The 23353-nt window shown below is 44.9% G+C and overlaps 1 protein-coding gene and 1 pseudogene across 1 annotated transcript; both read right to left on the bottom strand.

The window, feature by feature from the left end:
- Positions 1–2226: 2226 nt before the first annotated feature.
- On the bottom strand, positions 2227–10357 carry JPH4 (junctophilin 4). Its single transcript, XM_027843124.1, has 6 exons — positions 10282–10357; positions 9134–9690; positions 7909–8680; positions 4848–4966; positions 3731–4263; positions 2227–2412 (listed from the first exon to the last, which is right to left on the bottom strand). The coding sequence occupies exons 2-6, from the start codon at positions 9510–9512 to the stop codon at positions 2329–2331; spliced, it is 1887 nt and encodes a 628-aa protein (XP_027698925.1). The 5' UTR covers positions 9513–9690; positions 10282–10357; the 3' UTR covers positions 2227–2328.
- Positions 10358–21369: 11012 nt separating this feature from the next.
- Positions 21370–23353, bottom strand: part of LOC114028760 — a 64668-nt pseudogene continuing 62684 nt past the window's right edge.

Here is a 23353-nt window from a genome sequence, read left to right on the forward strand (position 1 = left end):
AGCTGTGTGACCCTAGGCAAGTCACTTAACCGCTGCCTGCCTCAGTTTCTTCATCTGTAAAATGGAGGTAATAGCACCCATCTCCGAAGGTGGTTGTGAGGATCAAATGAGATAGTGTTTGTAAAGTGCTTTGCAAATCTTGACAAGTTATAGAAATTATAAATTTATATAAACTAAAAAGCACAAATATTACCAGTAGAACCAGCTCCCTTCAGCTCTTTTGCACCCCACCCCCAAGTCTTATATTCCATGCACTTGGCTCTGAAGTGAGCAGATGGGACAGAGAGGGAAAACTCAATGGTTGTGATGAAGCAAAGGCATACTGTAGGCCTGGGGGGGGTCACCAGTCACCCTCCCCTGATTTGTGGGTTCAATCCCCCACCCCTAATTTTCCCTCCATAACATCTTACTCCTAGGGCACTAAAATTGACCAAGGGAGGGGGAAGGTGGTCTTGGGGTCAAAAAGTCTGAATCCCTCACACCTCAAAGGAGATGACTGCCCCCCCTTTTTTTAAACTTTTTTATTAATATATTTTTTGTTAAATTTATTTTTTTTTCCTGCAAGACTTGGTGTGAGCCGAGATGTTTGACTTCGATCCCAAATCAACGAAGTAGAAATTTGAAGTAAAGTCTTAGAGGGGAAGGAAGTGGGCCAGGTAGAAAATAGCCTGGCCAGAAAAAAAAAGAAGAGGGGGTGGGGGGCATTCCCAGGCATGGACATTCTTTGGGGAAGGGGGACAATGGGCAGCTTGCCTCTCTGCCTCATGCAGGGGAAGGGAGAGGCCTTCAGCAATGAAGGACAGATCCTGGGAACCTCACATCAACCCCCTTTCTAAGGTTCCCTGTCATCTGGGGGAATGGACAATAACAGGGATTGCTCAATTTCAAACCAGGTGTTCCCTACTCCTCTTTCTCAGGGACTTTTGACTTCCACGTTTCACCCTGCTCCATGTGCATGAGGGTTCCTCTTCCCTTTCAAGGGATTTCAGAGAGGAAACGATGTAATAGACAGCAAGCGAGATCCTGGGTAAGTCACGGAAGCACAAGGTGCTCTAGGCAACTCTCCAAGACCGTGAGTTGCAGAGAAGGTGCCACCCTGCATTGGTAGAGGGAGTTCTTCACTGGGAGTTCCCCAAACCAATGAAATCACAAGTCTAGTTCCTGTCCCTATCTTTTGACACAACCCTGTCCTCAGACCTTAATTGGGATTCCTGGGAGTGGCTCAGTTTTGCTGCCTTTTGAGCCCCTCATCTTCTATCCATTTCCATCTCCCAGAAGTCATCATCCCAGCCCACTTCCTCCCCCACCCCCAATGGTAATGGAGCACTGGCAGAGGTTCCCCTAATGCCATACAGTAGGAATACCTCCCTCTGCCCCTCTAGAACATTATCAAGGCCACAAACAAGTCCAGACCATGTGGAGATGGTGGTGGTGGAGGTGGTGAAATTATGGGGGAGGGGGTGGAGAGAAAGGGAGTATGTGAAGGTTTGGGAGGAAGGGGATGGATTTTCAGATGTTTTTGTTCTGCTAATTGTCCCCCACCCCTGGGGCTGGGAGTGGGGGAAGAACATGAGGCAACCTGCTCTCCCCTTCGGATCTCTGCCTACAGGAAGGACAAAGTTAGGCAGGAACCAAGTTCAGTGCCTAGAAATTTGATAACTTGCCACAGGGTGAGAAGAGATGCCTCCAGTGCACTCCATCTCTATTCATTAGTCCTGCTGGTTCCCCAAAACATAATTTCCTTTGGGGGGTATGTAAGTGTTGGTTACCCCCTTCTGGGACTAGAGGAATGCAAACAATTTCCAAGCAGGAAGTCTGGGATGGAGAGGCAGAAACAAAGGGGGTGACTTCATAGCAGCATTGCTGGTGCCCCACTCCTGCAGTCAGTCACCCCTTCTCCAGGTCCCCTCTCCACCTTGCTGGTGGGAGAAGTCTCATATACCTCAACATCATGCCTTCCCTTACCCTCAGTGGCCACCCCATCTCTTCCCTATAGAAGTTTTGATCCCTAGGAAAGCTAGGAGGGTGTGGATGGTGATGGTCTGACTTAGATTTGTATGTCTCAGAGAATAACTCTGAGAGAGAAGAGCCCTTCATTTGTAAACAATCTAGAGAAAGAGAAAAAAAGAGAGACATAAAGTCAGAATAAGGGACAAGAGGGAGAAAGCAAGAGAAAGAAGAGGGAGCAGAAAGTAATAAATGGGAACAGAAAAAGAAAGGACAAAAGAGAAAGGTAGAGAAAGGAAGGTAGAAGATAATTGAGAGAGAAAAAGGCAGGTCCAAAGGGAAGAGGAGGTGGGAACCAGAGCCATAGACTAGGGAGACACCTCAGGTGAGGAGCTGGGAGAACAGGAATGCCAGGCTCAGGTCCAGCAGTGCCACGGCTCCCACCACCAAGGGATTAGCAGCTCCCTGGAAAAATAAAAGGGAAAGAGTGTCACATTCCTCAGAGGTCACGGTGAGGACCTTTTTGAATGCCTATTGATCCCATTGGGGCTGAGTCAATTTAGCATCATCGGGCTTGGTCTGAGGTGGGCAAAGCTAAAGCTGCCAAAGTCCCTTTGGTTCCAAGAAAGGCCAGAACTATGGGAAGCCTAGCTCTGGGCTCTGCTCAATAGCCTTCCTCTCTTTGCTAGGTCACAAACCTCTTCTCCAGCGCCCCTCTGCCTGGATAGCCCAGTGGTATCCTATCCCCTCATTTCTCACCTGGCTGCACTACTTTGGGACATTTTTGACTTCTCTACCATGCCCAGGAAGCTTTTTGTTCGGATAACCTCACCATCCTGTAGGATCTTGGTTCTCCACCTCATCACTACCCTCTACCTCTCTGATTGGAGAGTGGGGCCATGAACTCCAAACCTCCATTTAAAGAGCTCTCCTTTCTCACCTGGCTGCATTACTTTGGACCTCCTCTGACTGACTATTCCACCATGCCTCAGAGTTGAGTACCTGCTCCCCCCCCCAACTCTTTAGTTTCCTTTTGTGTTTTGTCTTCTCCCATTAGACTGTAAACTCTTAGAGGTCAAGGGCTGTCTTTCTTTTTTTGTATTTGTATCCCCACTGCTTAGCATAGTACCTGGCACATAGTAGGTACTTAATAAACGTTTACTGATTGTTGACTGTCCCTAAATCCTCACCAGGTCTAAGCAGGGTCTCACCATAGTGGCAGGTAGTACATGTGATGACTATTATTGCAGTTAAATACAGAAAGGAAAGAGGATATGGTTTCTAGGAGGTGAAAAATGACCAGGGTCCATCCATTTAGGAGTTCTGGGAAAAACCCTTCCCTTCCTTCTCTCCTGCTTCTTTCTGGGGAAGAGGAGGAATCATGGCAGGGATGGAAGTTTCTCTATTACTTCTGGGTCAACAAATTGGAAGGGATATCAGGAGGGATGGGAAGATACATAAAGAGGGATAAGGAGTTTGGAAAACTCTGTTGAGAATTTTGTTGTGTCACCTTGGGCAAGTCTCTTGACCCCCTCCCTACTTTCAAAGAACAGAACCTAAGCTCTGGTATCCTTCTGCAGCAAACATTTTACAAATGAAGATATTGAAAAATTGGGAGATAAAAATGGTAAGAAATTGAGAAGCTAAGGTTGACTCTAGGCCACCAAGGTCAAGGGAAGAAAGGCTGGAGAAGAGAGACAGGGGATAAGAGACTCGAAAGGAAAACTAGAAAGAGTTGGAGGGAGGCAGAGGCTAAGGGTCTGGGGTAAAGAGAGTAACTTACCCTTTGGGCAGGTTCTTCGGTGGCACCAGGCTCCTCTAGTGCCTCTGTCAGGTTCTCTGCTTCCAGAGCCCTTCCAGATGTGCCCCTCAGTATGGGGGTGACTGTGGGCTCAAGCCCTGGGTCTAGGAGAGGCTCTGAGTGGGGCAAGGACTCCTCATCCTCTCCCTCTTCTTCTCGAAGGCTTCCGGAGCTGTCACTGGAGCCACCAAGGAGGGGGGAACTATCGCCAACCCCTGGCCCCTGTACCCCAGCCTCATCCTCAGCCTCATAGCCAGCTAGCTCCTCTCCAGGTCCACCTGGGCCTCCCCACTCCTTTGGCCAAGATTTGGGGCCAGAGAGGTGGCCCCCATCATCCCTAGAGGGCAAAGGACTGCGGTGGGTAGGGTGTCTCCAGGGCTGGCAGGGGGAGGCAGGACTGCTAGGAGGTTCTGGAGTGCCCTCAGAAGGGGTCAGTCCATTCTCATAAACCCCAGGGCTGTCGCAGTCAGGCAGCTCCGTGTCAGTGCCTTCGGAGTCCTGCCTGGGTCTTCGGCCTGGGGCAAAGGTGGATGAAGAATGAGGTCACAAATCTATGCTTGGGGATTGGGGAAGTTATAGCCTTTGATTCCTGGGCATAACCCCATAATCTTTCAAATGAGATATTTGCAAAGTGCTTAGCACAATGCCTGACACATCGTAGGCACTATATAAATGCTTATTCCCTTCCCCTTTCTTGAATTCTCCAAACTTCCCTGACATCACTCCCTAGATTCCTTGGTCCTACCTCACATACATTTAACCTCATTCTCTAACGCCTCTGATTTCACCTTATCCCTCAAACGTATTGATTCTATTTTTCATATGATCTTTTCTCTCTCTGTCTCTGTCTCTGTCTCTGTCTCTCCCTCCTCTGACCCTGATTCTCATTCCATTGACTGACCTCATTTAGGACTCTCTAAATAGTTACCCCTAACTTCCTTCCAGGGATTCTTATTCCTCTTCTCCATTTTCCTCTCTCCTCTCCCTAGCAGTGTCCCTCCATTGAAACCTAACCCCTTCCTTGCCCTGGGTTGTCAAGGCTATGCTAGAGTTTCAGGGCACCACCACCACCACCATCCCAGGGCCCTTCACTTCTCACCTGGTGCATCCAACCTGGGTTGCAGGTCCTGGGCCATCAGTTTGGCCATTCGAGCAGCCTCCACAGCTTTCTCTGCTGTGTTGCTTGCTGCCACTGCTTTCAAGAGAGCATCTGCTGCCCTGCTGGGACCAGGGACAGGGTCTTAGTGGGTCCACCTACTGCTGCACTGCTCCCAACTGAGCCCCTCTGACTGCGTGATCCAATTTCATATTGTAAGTCCTCAGTGGGGACACTCGGCACATCCATCCACCATCTTCCTATTCCTAGTCCACTCTTTAACTAATCAATCACAACTCCTCAGCCTCTGTTATGATCCCTTCTTTCTTGTATGTCTCTGACCACTCTATCCTAGAGGAGATTCTCTGCTTTCCACTTGCAGTGCAAAACTTACTTTGATCTTCTTCTACCTGACCTCTGATATAGTTGTTAACACACTTTCTTGTTATTATCACACTTCTGTCTCAATTCCTTTCTCTAGTAACACCTTATCATCTCCAGCCTCTTGGACTAATCCTTGTTCCTCAAAGGACTCCTCCCTATCTAACAGTCCCTCCCTCTTTATCCTCCCCCTTCCCCCCCCTTTATGAAATCCCTCCATATATTATCACATTCTTCTCTAAAATCACTGCTCTGTGCTAGGGAACCATTTCTTCTGCTATCATCACCTGACCTCCCCCCCCATAGCTATTATCACCCTTTCTCAAATGGTGTCATCACACCTCTTCTCTATTATCACACCCCCTCTGTGCTTTCCACAACGACCTCTCCTTTTTTGATCATCATTTCCCTAGGCATCGTTATAGACCCATCCTCCCCTCAGTATCACACTATCTTCCTCTACAGAACATCATGAAGACTTTTGGAAGCAAGTTTGTCCTTACCCTGCAGTTTTTAACACCTCCCCCCGCCATTGTCCATACTGCACAAATACACCGTTCCTTCTCACCATATCTTCACTATTACACATTTGTTACACGTTCATCTCTTTAAGCATAATCTCTTTTCTATTATCCCACCAGTCTCTCTTGTATCACTTCCCTCCTCGGTTCCAAAAAAGCATGCTTTCCCAGCTTTCTGCTATTATCACGTACTTTTTGCAGGCTAAGATTTACCTTTCTTCATTACTCTCTCACACCATCTCTTTTTATTATATCCCCTCTTTGTTTTTTGTCCTCTGTGAGCTTTGCTGTCCCTTCTCTTCCTTGGTATGCACCATTATGTAGCAAACCTCCCCCACTTATTTTATTGCAGCCCCTTTCTGTTATCATATGTCTTTCCTCTATATTCCCCACCCCTCCTCACTTTCATGTGCACCCTACACCCCATGCTCTGTTATCACAGCGTTGCTATTGGTTGCTCTGATTGCCATCTAGTCTTTGTTGGACTTAGGAGATTTGGGGTGATTAGGTGAATGTGTAGTGTGTTAGATAGTAGAGCCCTGGGAATCAGGCTCTCAGCCTGTGTGTTCAGGCCCAGGCTTCTGGGGCTACCTGGGAGAAGCTCTACTGCTGAGGTTCCCTTGTTTCCATGGATTCCAACAGCCAATCAGGGCTGCCAGTCCTGTTGCTGGGGAGACCAACCAGCCTCCTCCCACTGCCTTGCTAGGCATATACACAGAACAGCTGTTCCTGTACCATTCAATCCCCCTATCCAGCCTGGGGCCTTCTCTGCAATTGGGAAGGACCCAATGCTCAAGATATTGACTCTATGTTAGTAGAGAGACCCTAGTACAAACCCAGGTGCACAGTGGCAGGCACATATAAACATGTACCCTCACACTCAGACATGTACACACATGTGTGCACATAGTTTTACATCCATACTAATATTCTTATTCACATATACAATACACACAAACACATACACACACACACACACACACACACGAACCTCATTTGGTATGCCCTTTTAAAAAGAAAATCTAATATACAAAAGTCAGAACATTTGAATCAGAAAAATTAAGGAATGATAATTCTCAAAAATTCTTAAAATCCAAAAGGGATTTTTCACTTTCTGGTAAGATTCTCCACACGTTCTTTTAAACAGCAAGATCTCTTAGAAAGGCTGAAAATATGAGTTGATTTATAAGAAGTCAGTTTGCACACAATTTTTCAGCAACTCCATCTAAAAGGCAGGTGCAGAAAATAATGCTGGGCCACACCTTCATGGATGAGTATGCTAGCTTTGGTCTTAAGGCCCAGGTCTGAAATGATGTCAGACTTGTCAAGCTGGAATGTGATTAGAAATGATGATTACTAACCAAACTCTGGGCCTATCCTTCTCTAGGCCCATACTGCTTCTAGTCTCAGAGGGCTTATTGGGGGAAGAGAAAAAAGAACTTGGAAAATGTCAACAATCTATGACATTTTTGAATCTGCTACCATGCTGATCTATACTTGTTTGTGTGTGTGTTGTATGCACACACCTATTACACACGTGTATATGTATATGTGTGTGTGTGTATAAATATATATATATACACACAAAGATATTTACAGACACACATAATTACATGTATACCCAAACACCCAGAGAGATGCACCCTTCCACACACACATACACCCATACACACTGACATACCCACACCCACACCCACACCTACCCTAAGGCTCAAACTCAAACAAAAATCACAGGATTATAGGATAATGGGCTTTGAAGCTAGAGGAGGCCTTAGAGATCATCTAATTCAGCCTCCTCATTTTATAGATGAGGAAATTGTGGCCCAGAGAGGTTCATATAGTTGGAATTTAAATTAGGGTTCTCTGATATATATAAATACAGGTGCATATACATACATAAATTACACATTGACCCCCTACTCAGCTTATATATTTTTCCTACCACTCCTTTCTGTGAGTTGCATCTTTTTCCCCCTCCTAACCTCACTTCTTTCTTTCTCTACCTGCCCCTCCATACCATCACCCCTACCCCAAGTGCCTCTGTCTTGGTTTCAGGTTCCATACCTTCCCAGAGTCTTGCCAGGCTGCATGATCTTAACTCATATCTGCTTCCTGGACCCACCCCCTTCTCTACAATTGCTTCCCATTTCTTTGGGCCCTACCTGGCAGCAGCAATCTCCTGGCGCTGGCGGGCTACACTCACTGCCCGACGGGCACCTTCTACTGCGCGGTCCACCTTTTCCTTGACCTTACCCCTCCTCAGGGCCAGGGGTAGGAGGCTACGGACCCGTCCACCTCGAACCAACCGGTTGCGTTTATACTTGCCCTCCTCTCGAGAGCCGTCAGGGCGAGTGGTGCGGCCATACCCATGCCTCCGGTTGCCAAGCCACTCGCCCTCATAGCGCAGCCCATTGGAACGCTGGCTTACTCCGTAGCCGCTGCGCCGGTCAGCCCTCCACTCTCCTGCATACACTTCAGTTGCAGACCCTTCAATGAGTGCCGGAGGGAGAGGGGCTGGAGGTTCACTGGCCTCAGAGCCTGGAGGCCCCGTGCTGCCCACCTCACTGCTCACCTCGCTCCTCAAGGATCCCCGCTTGCTGCCCAATGAGCTCCGGCGCCCACCTGCCCGAAGCCCACTTAGCAATAGGGAGCGACGGAAGAAGCCCCCGGTTACTGGAGTTCGTTTTCGGGAGGAGGCCCCATCTGGGTCACCTGGGCCTGCCAGCACAAATCCCCCCCTGGAGCCGGAGGCTGGGCTACCCCCCTCATCACCAGGTAGGGGAAGGGGTATGGGTGGTGTTGGGGGGTCACTATGGCCTGAGTCCAGTGAGGTGCGGCGGGGTGACCGCAGAAGTGCTGCTTGTTGGAAGGGTACGCTCTGGCGAACCCCATAGCCATGGCGCTTGCCAGCTTGCCACTGACCCTGATAGGTGCCTGAGGAGAAAGCAAAGTGAAGATAAGAGGAGGAACAGACTTCTTTGTTCCTCACCCTTTCCCTCTACCCAGTGCCTCCCGCCTAGTACCCAAGTCACTGGTACAAAAACAGCAAATGTAAGATGACACGGGGATGGTTAGGGCAGAGACAGAGCTGCTAATGAGGGGCCGATGATTAGTGGATGAACTAAGACTAGATAGAAAAGTGAATAGACACAGTGGATAGATGGGGGTGTGTGTGGTGGGGCCGTACTTTATGGAGACAGAGGGATAGCAAGAGATATACAGAGACAGATAATGAGCATGGTCAGTTAGAATATGTGTGAGGTCAGCTATAGATAGACCATGGAGGTATGATGAGCTTGGCAAAATGGATGAAGCGTACGTAGACAGAGATGGGCAAGGTATACAAGAGAGACAGAGAGTTGAGTGGCCCCGTTCAAGCCCTGGCACCTCCATCAGAGTAGGTCTCAGTGCCGTAGCCATCCTGGAAACCGTCCTTCCAGAGCCCAGCATAACGCAGTCCCGAGGCACTCTCCCATACACCGCTGGGCCCCTTCAGCCCACCCATCCACTCGCCACGATAGGTCCAGCGGCTCTTCTGCTCCACGCCCAGCCCGTCGCGCTTTCCCTGCTGCCAATGGCCCTGGTAGCTGTGCCCACCAGGCCCAGTGAAGACGCCCAGGGACTCGAAGCCATGAGCCCAGCATCCACTGTACTCTCCCTGGGCCCCGGGCCCTGTGCACACGCCGTAGCCATGTGCTCGTCCAGCCTCCCAGCCCCCCACATAGCAGCCACCATCATCAAAGTCGAACTTGCCCCCGGGGGACATGCATGTAGTTGGCGTGGCCTCAGCCTCTCCACAGCTCAGTACATCCTGGAGGGCCAGGGAACTGGGTGAGGGTGTGGGGCCTGGGTGCCTGGTGGGCAAGGGGCTGGGGGAGTCAGACTGGGGCCAGCTGGGAGTGCCCCAGGATGGGCAGACAGGGGTGGGCCCTCATCCTGAGTGGCTGGCAGAGAAAGAAAACAGAAAGGGAGAAAGAGACTGAGTGAACATTCCTCCATCCTTCCCCCCTTCCTGGTCTGGGTGGCATTGGTGTCCCCCTCTTCCATGCATTTTATCCAAACAGTTCCACAAGGTTTTAGGGAAAACCAAGGGATATCCCAATCCATATATTATCCTTCTCCCTGAGAATTTTCCATCCTAGGGTAGGGACCCCAATCTCCATTCCCCTTTCCCCATACCATCCCTTCCCACTCCCTAGAATTTCCCACCCCATTTTGCATCTTTAGCAAGAAATTCTTCCTTTCCAGCCTTGAAGGGGTGGGTAAGGACAGCAGCTTGGAGGAGAGGTTGGGGAGCTCTCAGAGCCAATGCTCCATCCCCTCCCCAATTACTGCTAGCACCCCATAGCTCCTTGGCTTCACTCTGAGGCCAACCCAGGGGGGTGGTGCAGGTGGGGGAAAGTTGCTGTCAACTGGCCAAGATGGGCAGGGGGTTTGGTGGGGCGCGCCAACTCGGGGCTAGGGGAGGCACTGCAGGGGAAAGGCAGGGGGTGGAGACAGGCGGACAGGCAAGGAGAGGGGCCAGTTCTACTCACCATGTGGACTGGGGCTCAGACTGCCCCCCAGGCGCAGCGTCCATGGCAGGAGACCCCCCACCACCCCACCCCGGCCAGCCCCCCTCCCCCTCTTTTCCGGAGAAGCTCCCCTAGCCCAGGCAATGATCCTAGCCCAGAGCAGCAGGACTGGCTCCCCTCTCTCCCCAGCCACAGAGGAGCAGGCGGTGGGGGGGGGGGGGTGGCGGCAGGGGTGGGGGGAAGAGACGGTAATTGTGTAGGGGAGAAAAAAATTGCCTCTGATGGAGACAGGGAATCAGAGCTGGGCGGGAAGAGGGAGGGGGCAGTCGTAAGGGGGGGGATTATTTTTAGTTGTTTTTTTTCCCCTTCTTATGGTTGGGGGAGGAAAAAAAAATCAAAATTCCAATCCCATCCCAGCACAAATCAATGTTTGCTCCATCACAGCATCACGGGGAAGGCAGGGCCAGGGCCGGGCAGATTTAAAGGGCCAGGAAAGGAGAGGAGAGGGCTGGGGACAGTATGAGATGCAGGAGAGAAGGAGAGCCTGTGGTGGGAGGGAGAGAAGGAGGAGGCAGCGATAGAAGGAGACAGACTCCTACCAATGCCACCCATGAGTGGGAGGAGGCAGTGAAAGGAATGGAAAGAGAGGCACAGAGATACCCAGGGCTGGAGAGCAACCGAGGGAGAGGAGGGGAGAGGGGGAGGGAACTGAGAAGAAGGTGGGAGAGCAGGAGAGAGACAGAAACTGGTGGGGGGTGGGAGGAACATGCAAGGGTGTGTGGGGGGAGAGATACAAAGAGAGATGTAAGGAATGCCAGCTGAGAGAGGGAAAGAGACAGAGACAAGTGTCGAGCTGGTAAAGGATAGAAGGAGAAAGAAAGGAACAAATACAGAGACTGAAGGAGTGACATGAGGATGGGGAGAGAAACAATACAGGGCAGGAAGAGAGAAGCAGAGACCAAATTTTAGGGAAACAGGGCTGAATTGGGAGTGGCTGGTTATGGGAATTTTTTTTAATTTTTGCTTTTCAGCTCTCCAGAATGCAGGCTAGGAGGGATGGGAGGAGAAAAATTTCAGCCCTTTGAGCCCCGTGCAAAGCCCATCTAGTCAGCTTCTGAACATGGATGCTTGGGTCTCCTCAGTGCATTTTAATGTTCCTCCGAAAGAGGAATAGAAGGAGAGCTATTGGGCCGAGGTAGGAGAATGAAGGCAGAGGCCCTGACCATCTTCAGCTACTCCTCTCACACCCTTTTCTAAGGAAGTTCAGACCTGGGGTTCCATGTCTACATAGAATCTTGCCTTCCCTAGGGTTTGCTGCTACAAGCTTTGGGGGTGGGGTGGGGTCCGGAAGAGTCATCAGGAGGGGAAAAGGCTTGTGGATTATCGTGGAGACACTGTTTGGAACCACTTCTTTCCCCTCCTGACTTCTTTCTCCAGCCCCCTCCCCAAAACCAAATCAAACTAAAAAACCCCAAATAAGTGCCTACCCTACGTACATAATAACTGAAAGGCAGGGGCATATCAGATACCCAGATGCAGACAGGGCCACACAGCACTACTCCATTCTTCTCCTCCTCTCACCCACTTGCTAAACTACACTGAAGGTTCAGGCACACACATATAGGAATATGTCTTTGCATGAAGGGTACACACACACTCACTTAGGTGTGGTCACAGACAGATAGACAGACCCACTCTGGCAGGCACACAGCAGATGTCATCAACCCACACAGAAACATAATGATGCATCCCTATCTACTTAGATTCAGTTCTTCTGCCTAAATCTTCTCCACATAAGGTGAGGAGGGCAATATGTTCAATATGCAAACAACATGTAAAAATACAAACGTACTCGTGAATTTATGGTGTCAGAGCCATAGAATTTTAGAGCTGGAGGACACCCAACCCACAGATGTCAAACATGGAGCTCACATGCAGCAGAGGGTTGCCAGAGGGCTGCCAGAACCAAATTAAAATATAATTGGCAAATATTTAACAAAAAATGAAATACAATAGAACAGAGGTAACATTACATTTTAAAGTTTAAGGCAGCATGCTCTGTGCAGTTCCTTATGTATGGATTAGTGGTCTAAATGAGATTTGAATTTGATACTGTTCTAGGTAATACCCTCTTATTTTATAGACGAGGAAACTGAAGTTTGGGGGTGGGGGGATGTCACTCAGGCAGTTAGTGCAGAAATTAGTCTAGAGTTCAGCATTCCTGACTTCTAGTCCAGTGTTTTTTCAATTATACCATGCTGCTACTCATATTCTTTTTTAATTAAATTTTATTTTATTTTCAAAGATCAGCCTTCTCTCCATCCCACTTCTTTCCCCACATTCCCATTGAGAAAGCAAGAAAAACAAAACTCTTGTTATAAGTACATATTATCATTTGTTATTGGCTCTGTCTAAAAAAAAATCTCAATCTGTGCTCTGAGTCCATCACTTCTGTCTGATGTTGCTGTGATGGGCAATGTTTTTTGTCATGAGTCCTCAGGAGCTGTGGTTGGTTATTGTGCTGATTAGAGTTTCCAAGTTTTCTTTTACATATTTGTGTTAATAAGCCCAGACCCACCTTCTTACCCCACCCTCAGCCAACCTCTCACCCTTTCCCAATTGAGAGCACAAGAAAAACAAAACCCACTGCATATATGTATAGTCAATCAAAACAAATTTCCACATTGGCCATGTCTTAAAAATATTTGTTTCATTCTGCATTCTGAGCCCTTCACCTCTCTATCAGGAGGTGGGTAGCATGTTTTATTATTAGTCCTCTGGAATCCTTGTTGATAAGTACACTGATATGAGTTCAACACAGTAGTGTTCTAAAACTTATTCAAACATTCCCCAATTTATGGGCACTCTCTCGAATTCCCATTCTTTTACCGCCTCAAAAAGTGCCATAAATATTTTTGTACATCCTTAGAAGTTGTTTTGCTTAAGACTAGTCTTTCTCTTAATCTACTTTCCCTCTAATTTGCCTTCCCTCTTTCTCTTCCCTCCTATATCACTGTTGAGTGATATGTATTTCTATATCAACTCGTGTGTGTGTGTGTGTGTGTGTGTGTGTGTGTTCTTCCTTTTTTTTGACCAGTTTAGGTGAGAGTTAAGTCCAAGTGTCAGCCACTCCCTTCCCCCCTCTCCTCTTTGTTTCTTTAGATGGCATTATGTGAGATAATTTTCCCTAACCTTCGTTTCTCTTTTCCCCTGCCCAATGCACGTGTCCCTCTCCCCCTTCCCAGCACCACCCCAAGTCTCTCTTTCCATTTTTTCTTTTCTTAACATCATCAAGATGTAACAGAACCACTCCCCAGCCTTGTCTAATGGCACTGCCTCTATGAACCCTGAGGATGATAGGATTGGTGAGTATACGTGTATTGTTTCTCTATATTTGAATATATGCAATTCATCCTTGATTAGTCCTTTATATTGTTCACTAATGTTTACTTTTTAATGTTTTTCTTCATCTTCGTATGCATACTTCAAAATTTCTCCACAGTTCGGTCTTTTCATTAGGCATTATTGAAAGTCCCCTATTTCATTAAAGGTTCATTTCATCCACTACAGCATTATACTCATCTGCAGCTCTGCTTGGTTTGAACTCTATGGAACAAGATGCCTGAGAGGTTACCCCCTTGGTGTCCTGTTATCCCCATCCCTAGCATTCCAGCTTCCATTTGTGTTTTGTCTTTCCTCATTAGATTTGTAGCAAAATGGAGCCTTACATGTAGAGAGGGGCCCTTGTTTGTTAAGGGCAGTAGTTGTGTGATTTGAAGGGAAACAGACTAGATTTCTCCAACCTCTTCTCCCTAGACCTTTCTCCAAAGGAGACTTTCATTCCTGACAGGAGGGGAAGCAGGAGATTGGGGCCAAAGGCCATTCTACTGTCCTCAGAGAGAGGGGGTACTGGGCAGAAGTGTATCTATTTGCTCACTTAAATATTATTAGTCTAGGGGATATAGTTGGATTCTATCTAACTTCTGATTGCTTTGTCATTTCTGGGGGAAGAGGGGACCCCAAGCTCTATATCCAAGGCTTGACCTCTTTCCCACCAAATACCAGAGCCACAAAGAACACACATGGAGAGCAGCAAAGAAATCCATTTATCCAAATCATAGTGAAACAGAAATCAGAAAAGGTACACATAGGAGAATATACACCAGACAGTACAGAGTGAAGGAGTTCTCCCCTACTAAGAGTGGAGCAACTCAGCTTAACCAAGGGAGGGGGTCCTGGATCTCACCCAAAAGGAAATTCCCTAAAGTCTCTAGCATAGCAACCTGGGAATAAGGACATGGTTGAGACTGCCAGTTCCTCTCATGTCTTCCCAGAGTCTTTTCCTTTAGTAATCTGAAGTGGAGTTTGCATCTTTTGTCTTCTCTCTCAAAGCTGGAAGCCAGAAGTACCCAAACCACTTGTGCTCCAGTAGTCCCAAAGGGGACTGGACCTGAGGAATCCTGAAGGGGGCCTCAAAGAGGACTCACTTGGAGCATTCCAAAAGAGACTGGTGAAGGCTGGAGCTCTCTTACCTCTCAACTCCATCTCACCTCTCATAGAGATCAGGCCTTCATCTCCACCAATAAGAAGAGAGTCCCATGCCAATGGACTGTGGGACTGGGGCCTGGTACATAGTAAGCACTTAAATATTTACTGAATTGAATCAAATGGAATTGAATAGAATTTTTCTGCATAAGTTATTCTTGGTGTGGCTGCTAAACGATGTTTGATCCTGACTGTGCCTCTTTGGTACTTGAATTCTTTCTTTCTGATTGCTTCATTGTTTTTTTTTTGTTTGTTTGTTTTGTTTTGTTTTTTCTTTGACCTAGTAGTTCTCAATTTTGGCTATAATGTTCCTAAGAATTCTTATTTGGGGATTTCTTTCAGGAGATGACTGATAGATTCCAGTTCTACTTTGCCCTCTGATTTTAAGAGATTTGGGTAGTTCTCTTTTAAGTTTTCTTTAAATATGATGTCTAGACTCTTTTTCTGGTCCTAGCTTTCAAGAAGTTTAATGATTCTTAATTTTTTTCTTCCTCTATCTGTTTTCTAGGTTAATTGTTTTTTCTATGAGCTACCTTACATTTTCTTCTAATTTTTTTCAGTCCTCTGATTTTGTTTTAAGATTTCTTATTGTCTCACAGAATCATTGGCTTTTATTTGGTCCTTTGAATTTTCAGGGAGTTTGTTGCATGGGCAAGGCTTTGTGCATCTTGTAGCAAGCTGTTAATTCCCTTTTCAATTCTCTCTTCCATGGCTCTCATTTCTTTTCCAATTTTTTCCTTTAAGTTCTCTCATTCCAGTTTTTTTAAATTAAAAAAAGTCTTGCTTTATCTCTCCCAGAAATTCTAATTGAGTTTATGACTACAATGTGTTTTTCTCTGAGGTATTGCTTGTAGGTGTTTTGGAGTCATTCTGTTCTGCATTTGTGACTTGAGCATCCTTGCCACAGTAATAGTTCTTTACGGCGGGGTCCTTTTTTTTGTTTGTTTGTTTGTTTGCCCATTCTTCCAGCGTAATTCCTGACTTCAGACTTGATGTTTGGGCAGAGTTATGCATCACTTCTGGAAGGAAGGTCCGGGCTGGTGCTGTTGCAGCTTTCTTGAGAGTAATGGGTTTTGTATTATTCTAGGATCTCAGGAACAGGCTGGGGACCTACAACCTTTCAATGCTCCCATAGCAGTCTGATCCAGGACAAAATCTGATTGCAGCCCTCCTGGTCTTTTCTTTGCAACTTCCAGACCTGGATTTGGGTCTGAGCAAGAATAGGCTGCTGCTGGATTCTACTCTATCGACATATTCATGTATGGAGGTGACTCTGGATTTAGAGCTGAAAGGGACTTCTGGAGTCATCTAGTCCAAACTGCTGACTTTATAGATAAGAAACTGAGGCCTGGGAGAGTTTGAGTTACTTGTCCAAGGTTACACAGATATTAATTTGCAAAGCCAGGATTCTAACCAAAGTCCTCTGCCTCCCAAACCAAGACTTTGCTTGGCCTGATGTTGCCTCGCTATGCCTGCACAAAACCTGCAGATCCCACCAAACTGAGAAGTCTTCAAATGTGGCCCAGAAATTGTAGATAGATTTGTCAGGAGCACCTTAGCCTAAATGCAGGAGGGCTTGTAACCAGAAGGTTGGCTACAGGGTAATGATTTTTTTTTTTCGGCCACACAATTCATAATCTCCTTTCTTTACCAGTGAAACGAGTACATACATTGACAAAGTTATGTTCCTGCAAGTAGTATTTATGGTATTATTTATTTTTTATAATAACACATTTGTAAAATGAGTGAGTTGGACTAGAAGATTTATAAATTCTTTTCATTCGTAAATGTATAATCCTATCTATGATCATTGGACAATAACTGGACAATGAACCGGGCTCAGAGTTCAATAGCAGATAGATATTGAGCTGGATCACATTTGGGAAATTTTGAAAGTATTTTCAGTGATTTCACACTGCTTATTGCCACAAAAGTCTAGCTCTGTAATACTAATATTTTCCTGTTGCTGCATGAACTGCAAATCACAGAATCTCATTATTTCAGAAGACTCAAAATTACAGGTAACTCAAAGGGTAGTGGAAAAATGTATGGTGGGTGTAAGCAACTAAGGGCACAGTAGATTGAGCTCTGGAGAAGATCTGAGTTAAAATCTGACCTCAGACACTACCTGTGTGACCCTTAATCTCCACCTTCCTCAGTTTTCTGACCTGTAAAATGGGAATAACAACAGCACCCACTTCTCAGGACTGTGAGGATAAAATAAGACACTATTTGTAACATACTTCACAAACACCAAAGTGCTATATAAATGCTATTTATTATCATTAAGCAGGTTATAGTGTGCCATGAACAATAAATTGCATGTGAAAAGGAGGGTAAAGAGAAAAAGAAGGGAGGCTGTTTGTGGGGTCAACAAATGGACAGCATAAAAGCAACTTTGAGATATGAAAATAACCAATGAAAGTTCTGGCTTTTGGGGTGATTTTTCTGTGAAAGATTTATGGAAAGACATGGAGAAAAATCACCCGGGATGAGAAGGCATGGAGGATTTGAAATCTGAATAGGCTGAGGAAGTGCCTATAGGGATGAAACCACCAATCCACATCAATGAATCAAAATATAATGACATAGCAGCTCTCCTTTATATAGTCAAGTTTCTCATGGTTTACATAGTACTTCCTCAATCAACCTTTTGACATTTATAGGGCTAGTTTTATTATACCCCTTTTTTTGGATGAGAAGAATGAAGCTTGGAGTAGTTAAGTGATTTACCACAGCACATAGTCACAGAATTGTCCATACAAGGACTTAAATCAATCAGCCAGCTCTTTTGACACCAAGCTCAGTGTTATTTCCACTTCAGTTATTCTCTAGGGAATAGGGAGGTCTCTGGTAAGAGGAGTACCAAGTATTTTCATGCTTTCCAGCCCCAACTTCCGGGTTCTTACAGTTGGTGACAAATAGACTTGCCAGCTCTGTTAAGCTGGACTCTAAGAAGTCTTGGTGGATTTTGTGGCTTCTTTACCCTTAGGAGACTGACTGACTTTCCTTTACTTCCCTTCCAACAATTTCCTCCTCTCCTTCCTTCCCTAGGTCCTGCTTTTAGGTACCCCAGGAGAAGAAATATCCAGGAATCAAGTGTACCTAGGAGAATTCTTGGTAACTCCCCAGGAATTAGCCTGGTGTTGAGAATAATGTCTCTCGTGGGGCTTGGCAGCCGCAAAGGATTGAAGATGTGTTCCCTTGGCTTTGCTTAGGACTAATGAACCAGGAGCAGCATGGAAAGAGTGGTGGGAACCGCCCTGCACATCTCTAGGCTTATCTCAGGGGCGGCCACCAGATGTCAGAATGGGGCCAAAGATTTCGAAGGCCAGTTACCAGAGGTGGAAAAGGCCTTACTGTAAAGTGTGCAGTCTGGCTGGAGCCAGCCATTGCATTTTCCAAGTTCTACTTCTTTCCCCAGAGACATGGAGGGCCTGAGCAATGCTTCCTCAATTCCTTTTAACTCCCAGAGCCAGAGAATCTTCCTGGTTGCCCACCCACCCCCACCAAACCATCTTAGCTTCCCTCTGCTTTTTAGGCAAGACTTTCTATTTCCCAGGTGAGACTGATAGGAGTCTCTCCTACTTTCTCCAATAAATCTGACTCCCAGGCCTAAGGTCTATCTTTATAGACATAGCAATTGTAGATATATTTCTCAGGAGCACCTTAGCCTAAATTCAGAAAGGCTTGTCACTAGAACGTTGGCAAAAGGGTGATGAATTTTTTTTGGCCACACTATTCATGAATCTCCTTTCTTTCCCAGTGAAAGGAGTATGCACATTAATAGTTATGTTCCTTCAAGTATTATTTATGGTATTACTTACCTTTTATAATAGAGTATATATTTATTATGTGATACCACAACTTTCATTATTATCCTAGAGCCTACAGAGAGGGGACAGGAGGGCCCTCAAACCCCAGAGCCTTATCCACTTGTTCAGCACCGTCCCCCTTTCTCTGTCTATCCACAGTGGAAAAACAAAGCGGATGAAAAATACATTCCCCACACTATAAAATACAGTTAGATAGCCCACTGAGTTAGTCCATGAATATTTTTCTATCTTTATAGGCCCTAGACATGGGAGTCATATTTATTGGGAAAACTAGGAAGGACTCATTGTATGTCAGATACTGTGCTAAGCACTGGGGGATACAAAGAAAGGCATAAGAGAATCCACGTCCTCAATGAGCTCACAATCTAATTGGGGAAGACAAAGCATTAAAAGAAGCTGAAAAGGTTGGAGAGGGTTGCCTTAATCAGGGGCGTGATGAAGTACTGTCACCAGGAAGAGAAATGATCTGAGAAGGTAAGAATTTAAAAGTTTATTTCATGTTGCAAAATGATGAGTTTCCAGAGATGATGAAGTCTCCTTTGGCAGACTAGAGAAGCCTAGGGAGTCTTCAGAATAATGTTTTCAAATGCATGAAATAAAATACATAGGATTATAAAGGAAATCAATTATATTGAAATATAGTTAGCAAAATAATTAAAAAACAAAAACCTTCACAGTCTCTAGATTAAGGACTCCTATTCTGTAGTAAATCAGGCCTGGGAAGCAAAAGAAATAAGACATGGGATCTAATGAGGCCTGTATTTGTTTGGAGCTCTGCCTTCTATTCTCTCTATGATATTATTATCATTACAAAGAGGTTTTTTGTTTGTTTGTTTGTTTTCCCTTTTCCAATCCATGTTACTATGTTAGGTTGCCCAACTAATGTCTTCCAAACTCTCATTCCCTCATATCTAGCTCAAGGACCTGATAGCTTCCATTTATAAAACTGAAGATAAACTTAAAGATTTATGACATAGTTCTATACATGTATTATCTTATCAAATCTCTGAAACAATCTTGTGAGATTGTTATCTCTAATAATTACAGATTACGAGGATTATTATCCCTATTTCAGATATGAGAAAATTTAAGTGACTTGCCTGAGATCAGCTAGTAAAGTGACAAGAGCTGGTCCCTGAACTTGTCTTCTGACTCCCAAGTCCATGATCTTCTTGCTATACTACCATACTTGTCTCTTTTATAAAAATCTAATTTTATTTTCAGATCCAAATTTTCTCCCTTCTTTTCCTCTTCCTCTTCCTCCCTGAGAAAGGAAGATAAACAAAACCTGTTATAAACATGTATAGTCAAGCAAAATAAATTCTTGGTTTAGCTATTCTCCTTCCCCTCTCCCCTATGCCTTAATCTGCACTCTGAATCCTTTCCCTCTCTCTTTCTAGAAGTTAATATCAATTTTATCATGACTCTTTTAGAATTGTACTATTCTTCTCAATTTCAATGGCTCCCTACTTTATAAAGCCCAATGATGGTGTATTGGGAAACTGACTAATTGGGGACCAGTCCTTTGATCAGGAACAATATGCTCTGCCTGGTATCAATCAACCTGGAGGCTTAGTGAGCCTGTTTCTAGAAATATGTGATTAAGGTGATCTCCTTAATAATAATTCATATTGGGGGGTAGAGTCAAGATGGCAGATTAGAGGCAGCAACCCAGTCAAACTCTTCCAACAGTCCCTTACAAACAACTTAAAAATAACTCCTCAAATCAAATTTTAGAGTAGTAGAGCCAACAAATGGTTTTCAACCTGAGACAATTTAGGAGGTCGGTTGGAGAGGTCTGTGACATCAGGGTGGGAGCAGCTTGGAGTTTAATCGGCTGCAGCAGAAGCTGGACCTTGGAGGCAGCCATGACAGCAGCAGCAGTTTTGGGAGCTCTCAGCTCAGAAACAGTATTGGGGTTGAACAACTGGTCAGAAAGAGATTACAGGGGACCCTTTGCTGGCACTGGGTTTAGTTGGCACTAATTGGCAAGTATATTACCCATATATAGTTCTGGGTTGCAGTTCCAGGGTGGAGAGGGGTACAAGCATTTGTGACTGCAAGGGTCCTTCTTGGGTAAGGAACAAACCAGGAGAGTAGTGACCAGATCATACCACCATGGAAGCACTGAAAACTTGCAGATCCCCAGAACTAGCTCTTGAAAACAGCAGTGTGAAAAAGCCTGAAGCTTGGGATAGTGCTTCCATACTCCCAGGTGAGAAAGAGCTCAACTTTAATATAAAGTTCAAAGTCAAAAAATTGGCTGGAAAAATGAGCAAACAACAAAAAAAGAACATGACCATAAAAAGCTATTATGGTGGCAGGGAAGACCAAGACACAATCTCAGAAGAGGAAACAATGTGAAAACAGCTACAACCAAAACCTCAAAGAAAAATTGCTAATTGAACACAATTCCAACAAGAATTCCTAGAAAAGCTAAAGAAAGAGATACGGGTGGTAGAAGAAAAATTGGGAAAGAAATGAGTGATGAAAGAAAATTATGAAAAGAGAATTAATGACTTGGTAAAAGAGGCACAAAATTTTTTTGAATAGCTTATTAATACAGTATTTACTTGTCTTCCCTCTGTCAAACCCTGAACCCACAGCTTTCCCTAGGGCCGCCTGAAGAGATGGAGGGGGTGGTACACAGGCTGGACAAGACATGGAAAGACCAGAAGGGGGAGGAGAAACTTCAGAAACATTGCAGGGAGGGGTAGAAATGGCTTTATCACATGGCAAAAAGAATGAGGAAGGACACCATTAGGCAAAATAGCCCCATAACTTCAGACAGATCAAAGCCCAGGATGGTGTAGGAGAAGAGCTGCTGCTTTGGAGAGGAGTTCCTGGTATAAACAATGATGAGACTTCCAAATACAGTCCCAATCCCAGTTCCAGAGATACCCACCTCCACAGTGGCAGCCCCAGCTTCAATGAAAGTGGCTGCTGTGTCAATGTCCCTTGAGATAGTGTTAGTTTGGATTCCATATCTGGGGACAAATGATATCAAGAGACCTGATGCTACCAAGATGCTGAGATTCTCATCTGTCTGAACCTCTGGCCATCTTAGCATCACTGCAGGTAGCAGTTGACTCAGCAGCTGATTATTACTCCTCATAAGGGCAGGGGTAGAGATGAACTTGGTGCAGGTGTGCTTTCCCAGGGGGTGAGGGGCAATGCAGAAGAGCTATTGGCAGAGCAGAGGAGACTGGGCACACAAATTCACTGAAGAAAAGAATTCCTTAAAAAGCAGAATTGGCTAAATGGAAAAAGAGGTACAAAAGCTTACTGAAAAAAACAATTTCTTAAAATTACAATTGGGCAAATGGAAGCTAAGGATTCCATGAGATATCAAGAAACAGTAAGAGTCAAAAGAATGGAAAAAAATAGAAGAAAATGTGAAGTATCTCATTGTAAAAACAACTGACATGGAAAATAGATCAAGGAGAGATAACTTAAGAGTTATTAGACTACCTGAAAGCCATAATAAAAAAGAAGAGCCTAGACATCAAGGAAAACTGCCCCAATATCATAGAATCAGAGGGTAAAATAGAAATTGAAAGAATCCACTAATCACCTGAAAGAGATCCCCAAATGAAAGCTCCCAAGAATATTATAGCCAAATTCCAGAGCTCTCAGGTCAAGCAGAAAATATTGCAAACAGTTCAAATATCATGGAGCCATAGTGAGGGTCACACAAGATTTAGCAGCTTCTATGTTAAAGGCTTGGAATATATTTTTCTGGAAGGCAAAGGAGCTAGGATTATAACCAAGAATAACCTATCCATCAAAACTGAGTATAATTCTTCAGGGGAAAAAATAGATATTTAATGAATTAGAAGACTTTCATGTATTCCTGATGAAAAGACCAGAGCTGAATAGAAAATTTGACATTCAAACACGAGATTCAAGAGAAGCATAGAAAGGTTAACATGAAAGAGTAATCATAAGGGACTCAATAAAGTTAAACTGTTCACATTCATATACGGGAAGATGATACATGTAACTGCTAAGAACTTTTATCATTATTAGTGCAGTTAGAAGGAGTCTACATAAACAGAGGGCATTAATGTGAATTGATTATGTTGGGATGATCTCTACCCCTGCCTCTCAAATGAAGGTGTGAGAAGAAGGGATATACTAGGGAAAAGGAGAAGGAAGAGGTAGAAGTAGGATGGGGACATTTTTCTTACCTAAAAGAGGCACGCAAGGAAAAGGTTTCACAGTGGAGGGGAAAATGGGGGCGGGGAATGATCAAAACTCACTCTCATCAGAATTGGTTCAAAAGGAGAAAAACATTCATATTCAGTTGGGAATAGAAATATACTTTACCCAATAATGAAATAGGAGGGGAAGGAAATAAGAGATATGGGGAAGGGATGATAAAAGGGAGGGCAGATTAAGGGAGGAAGAGAATTTGGAATTCAAAATTTAAAAAGAAAAGAATGTTAAAAATAAATTAATAATAAACTTAGAAGAAAAAATGCTATTTATGTAGCCCTTTACAGTTTATGCAATACTTTCTTTACAACTTTGTGTGATAGGTAATAAAAACATAATCATTTCCATTTTACAGATGAGAAGCAGGATAAGAGAGTCTAAATAATTTGTCTAAGCTAGTAAGTGGTAGCACTGGGATTTAGTCAGTCAGCTAGCATTTATTAATTTATTCATTCATTTATTTATTTCTAGGCAATTGGGGTTAAGTGACTTGC

This window comes from Vombatus ursinus, unplaced genomic scaffold (genome assembly GCF_900497805.2).
Source record: "Vombatus ursinus unplaced genomic scaffold, bare-nosed wombat genome assembly UNPS02014894.1, whole genome shotgun sequence".
Taxonomy (NCBI): Eukaryota; Metazoa; Chordata; class Mammalia; order Diprotodontia; family Vombatidae; genus Vombatus; species Vombatus ursinus.

Coding starts and splice junctions, on each gene's coding strand:
- JPH4 (XM_027843124.1), bottom strand. CDS start 9,512: ATGTCCCCCGGGGGCAAGTTCGACTTTGATGATGGTGGCTGCTATGTG. Junction 8,681..9,133: donor TGAGACCTACTCTGATGGAG/GTGCCAGGGCTT, acceptor CTTTCTCCTCAG/GCACCTATCAGGGTCAGTGG. Junction 2,413..3,730: donor CCGAAGAACCTGCCCAAAGG/GTAAGTTACTCT, acceptor TTATTTTTCCAG/GGAGCTGCTAATCCCTTGGT.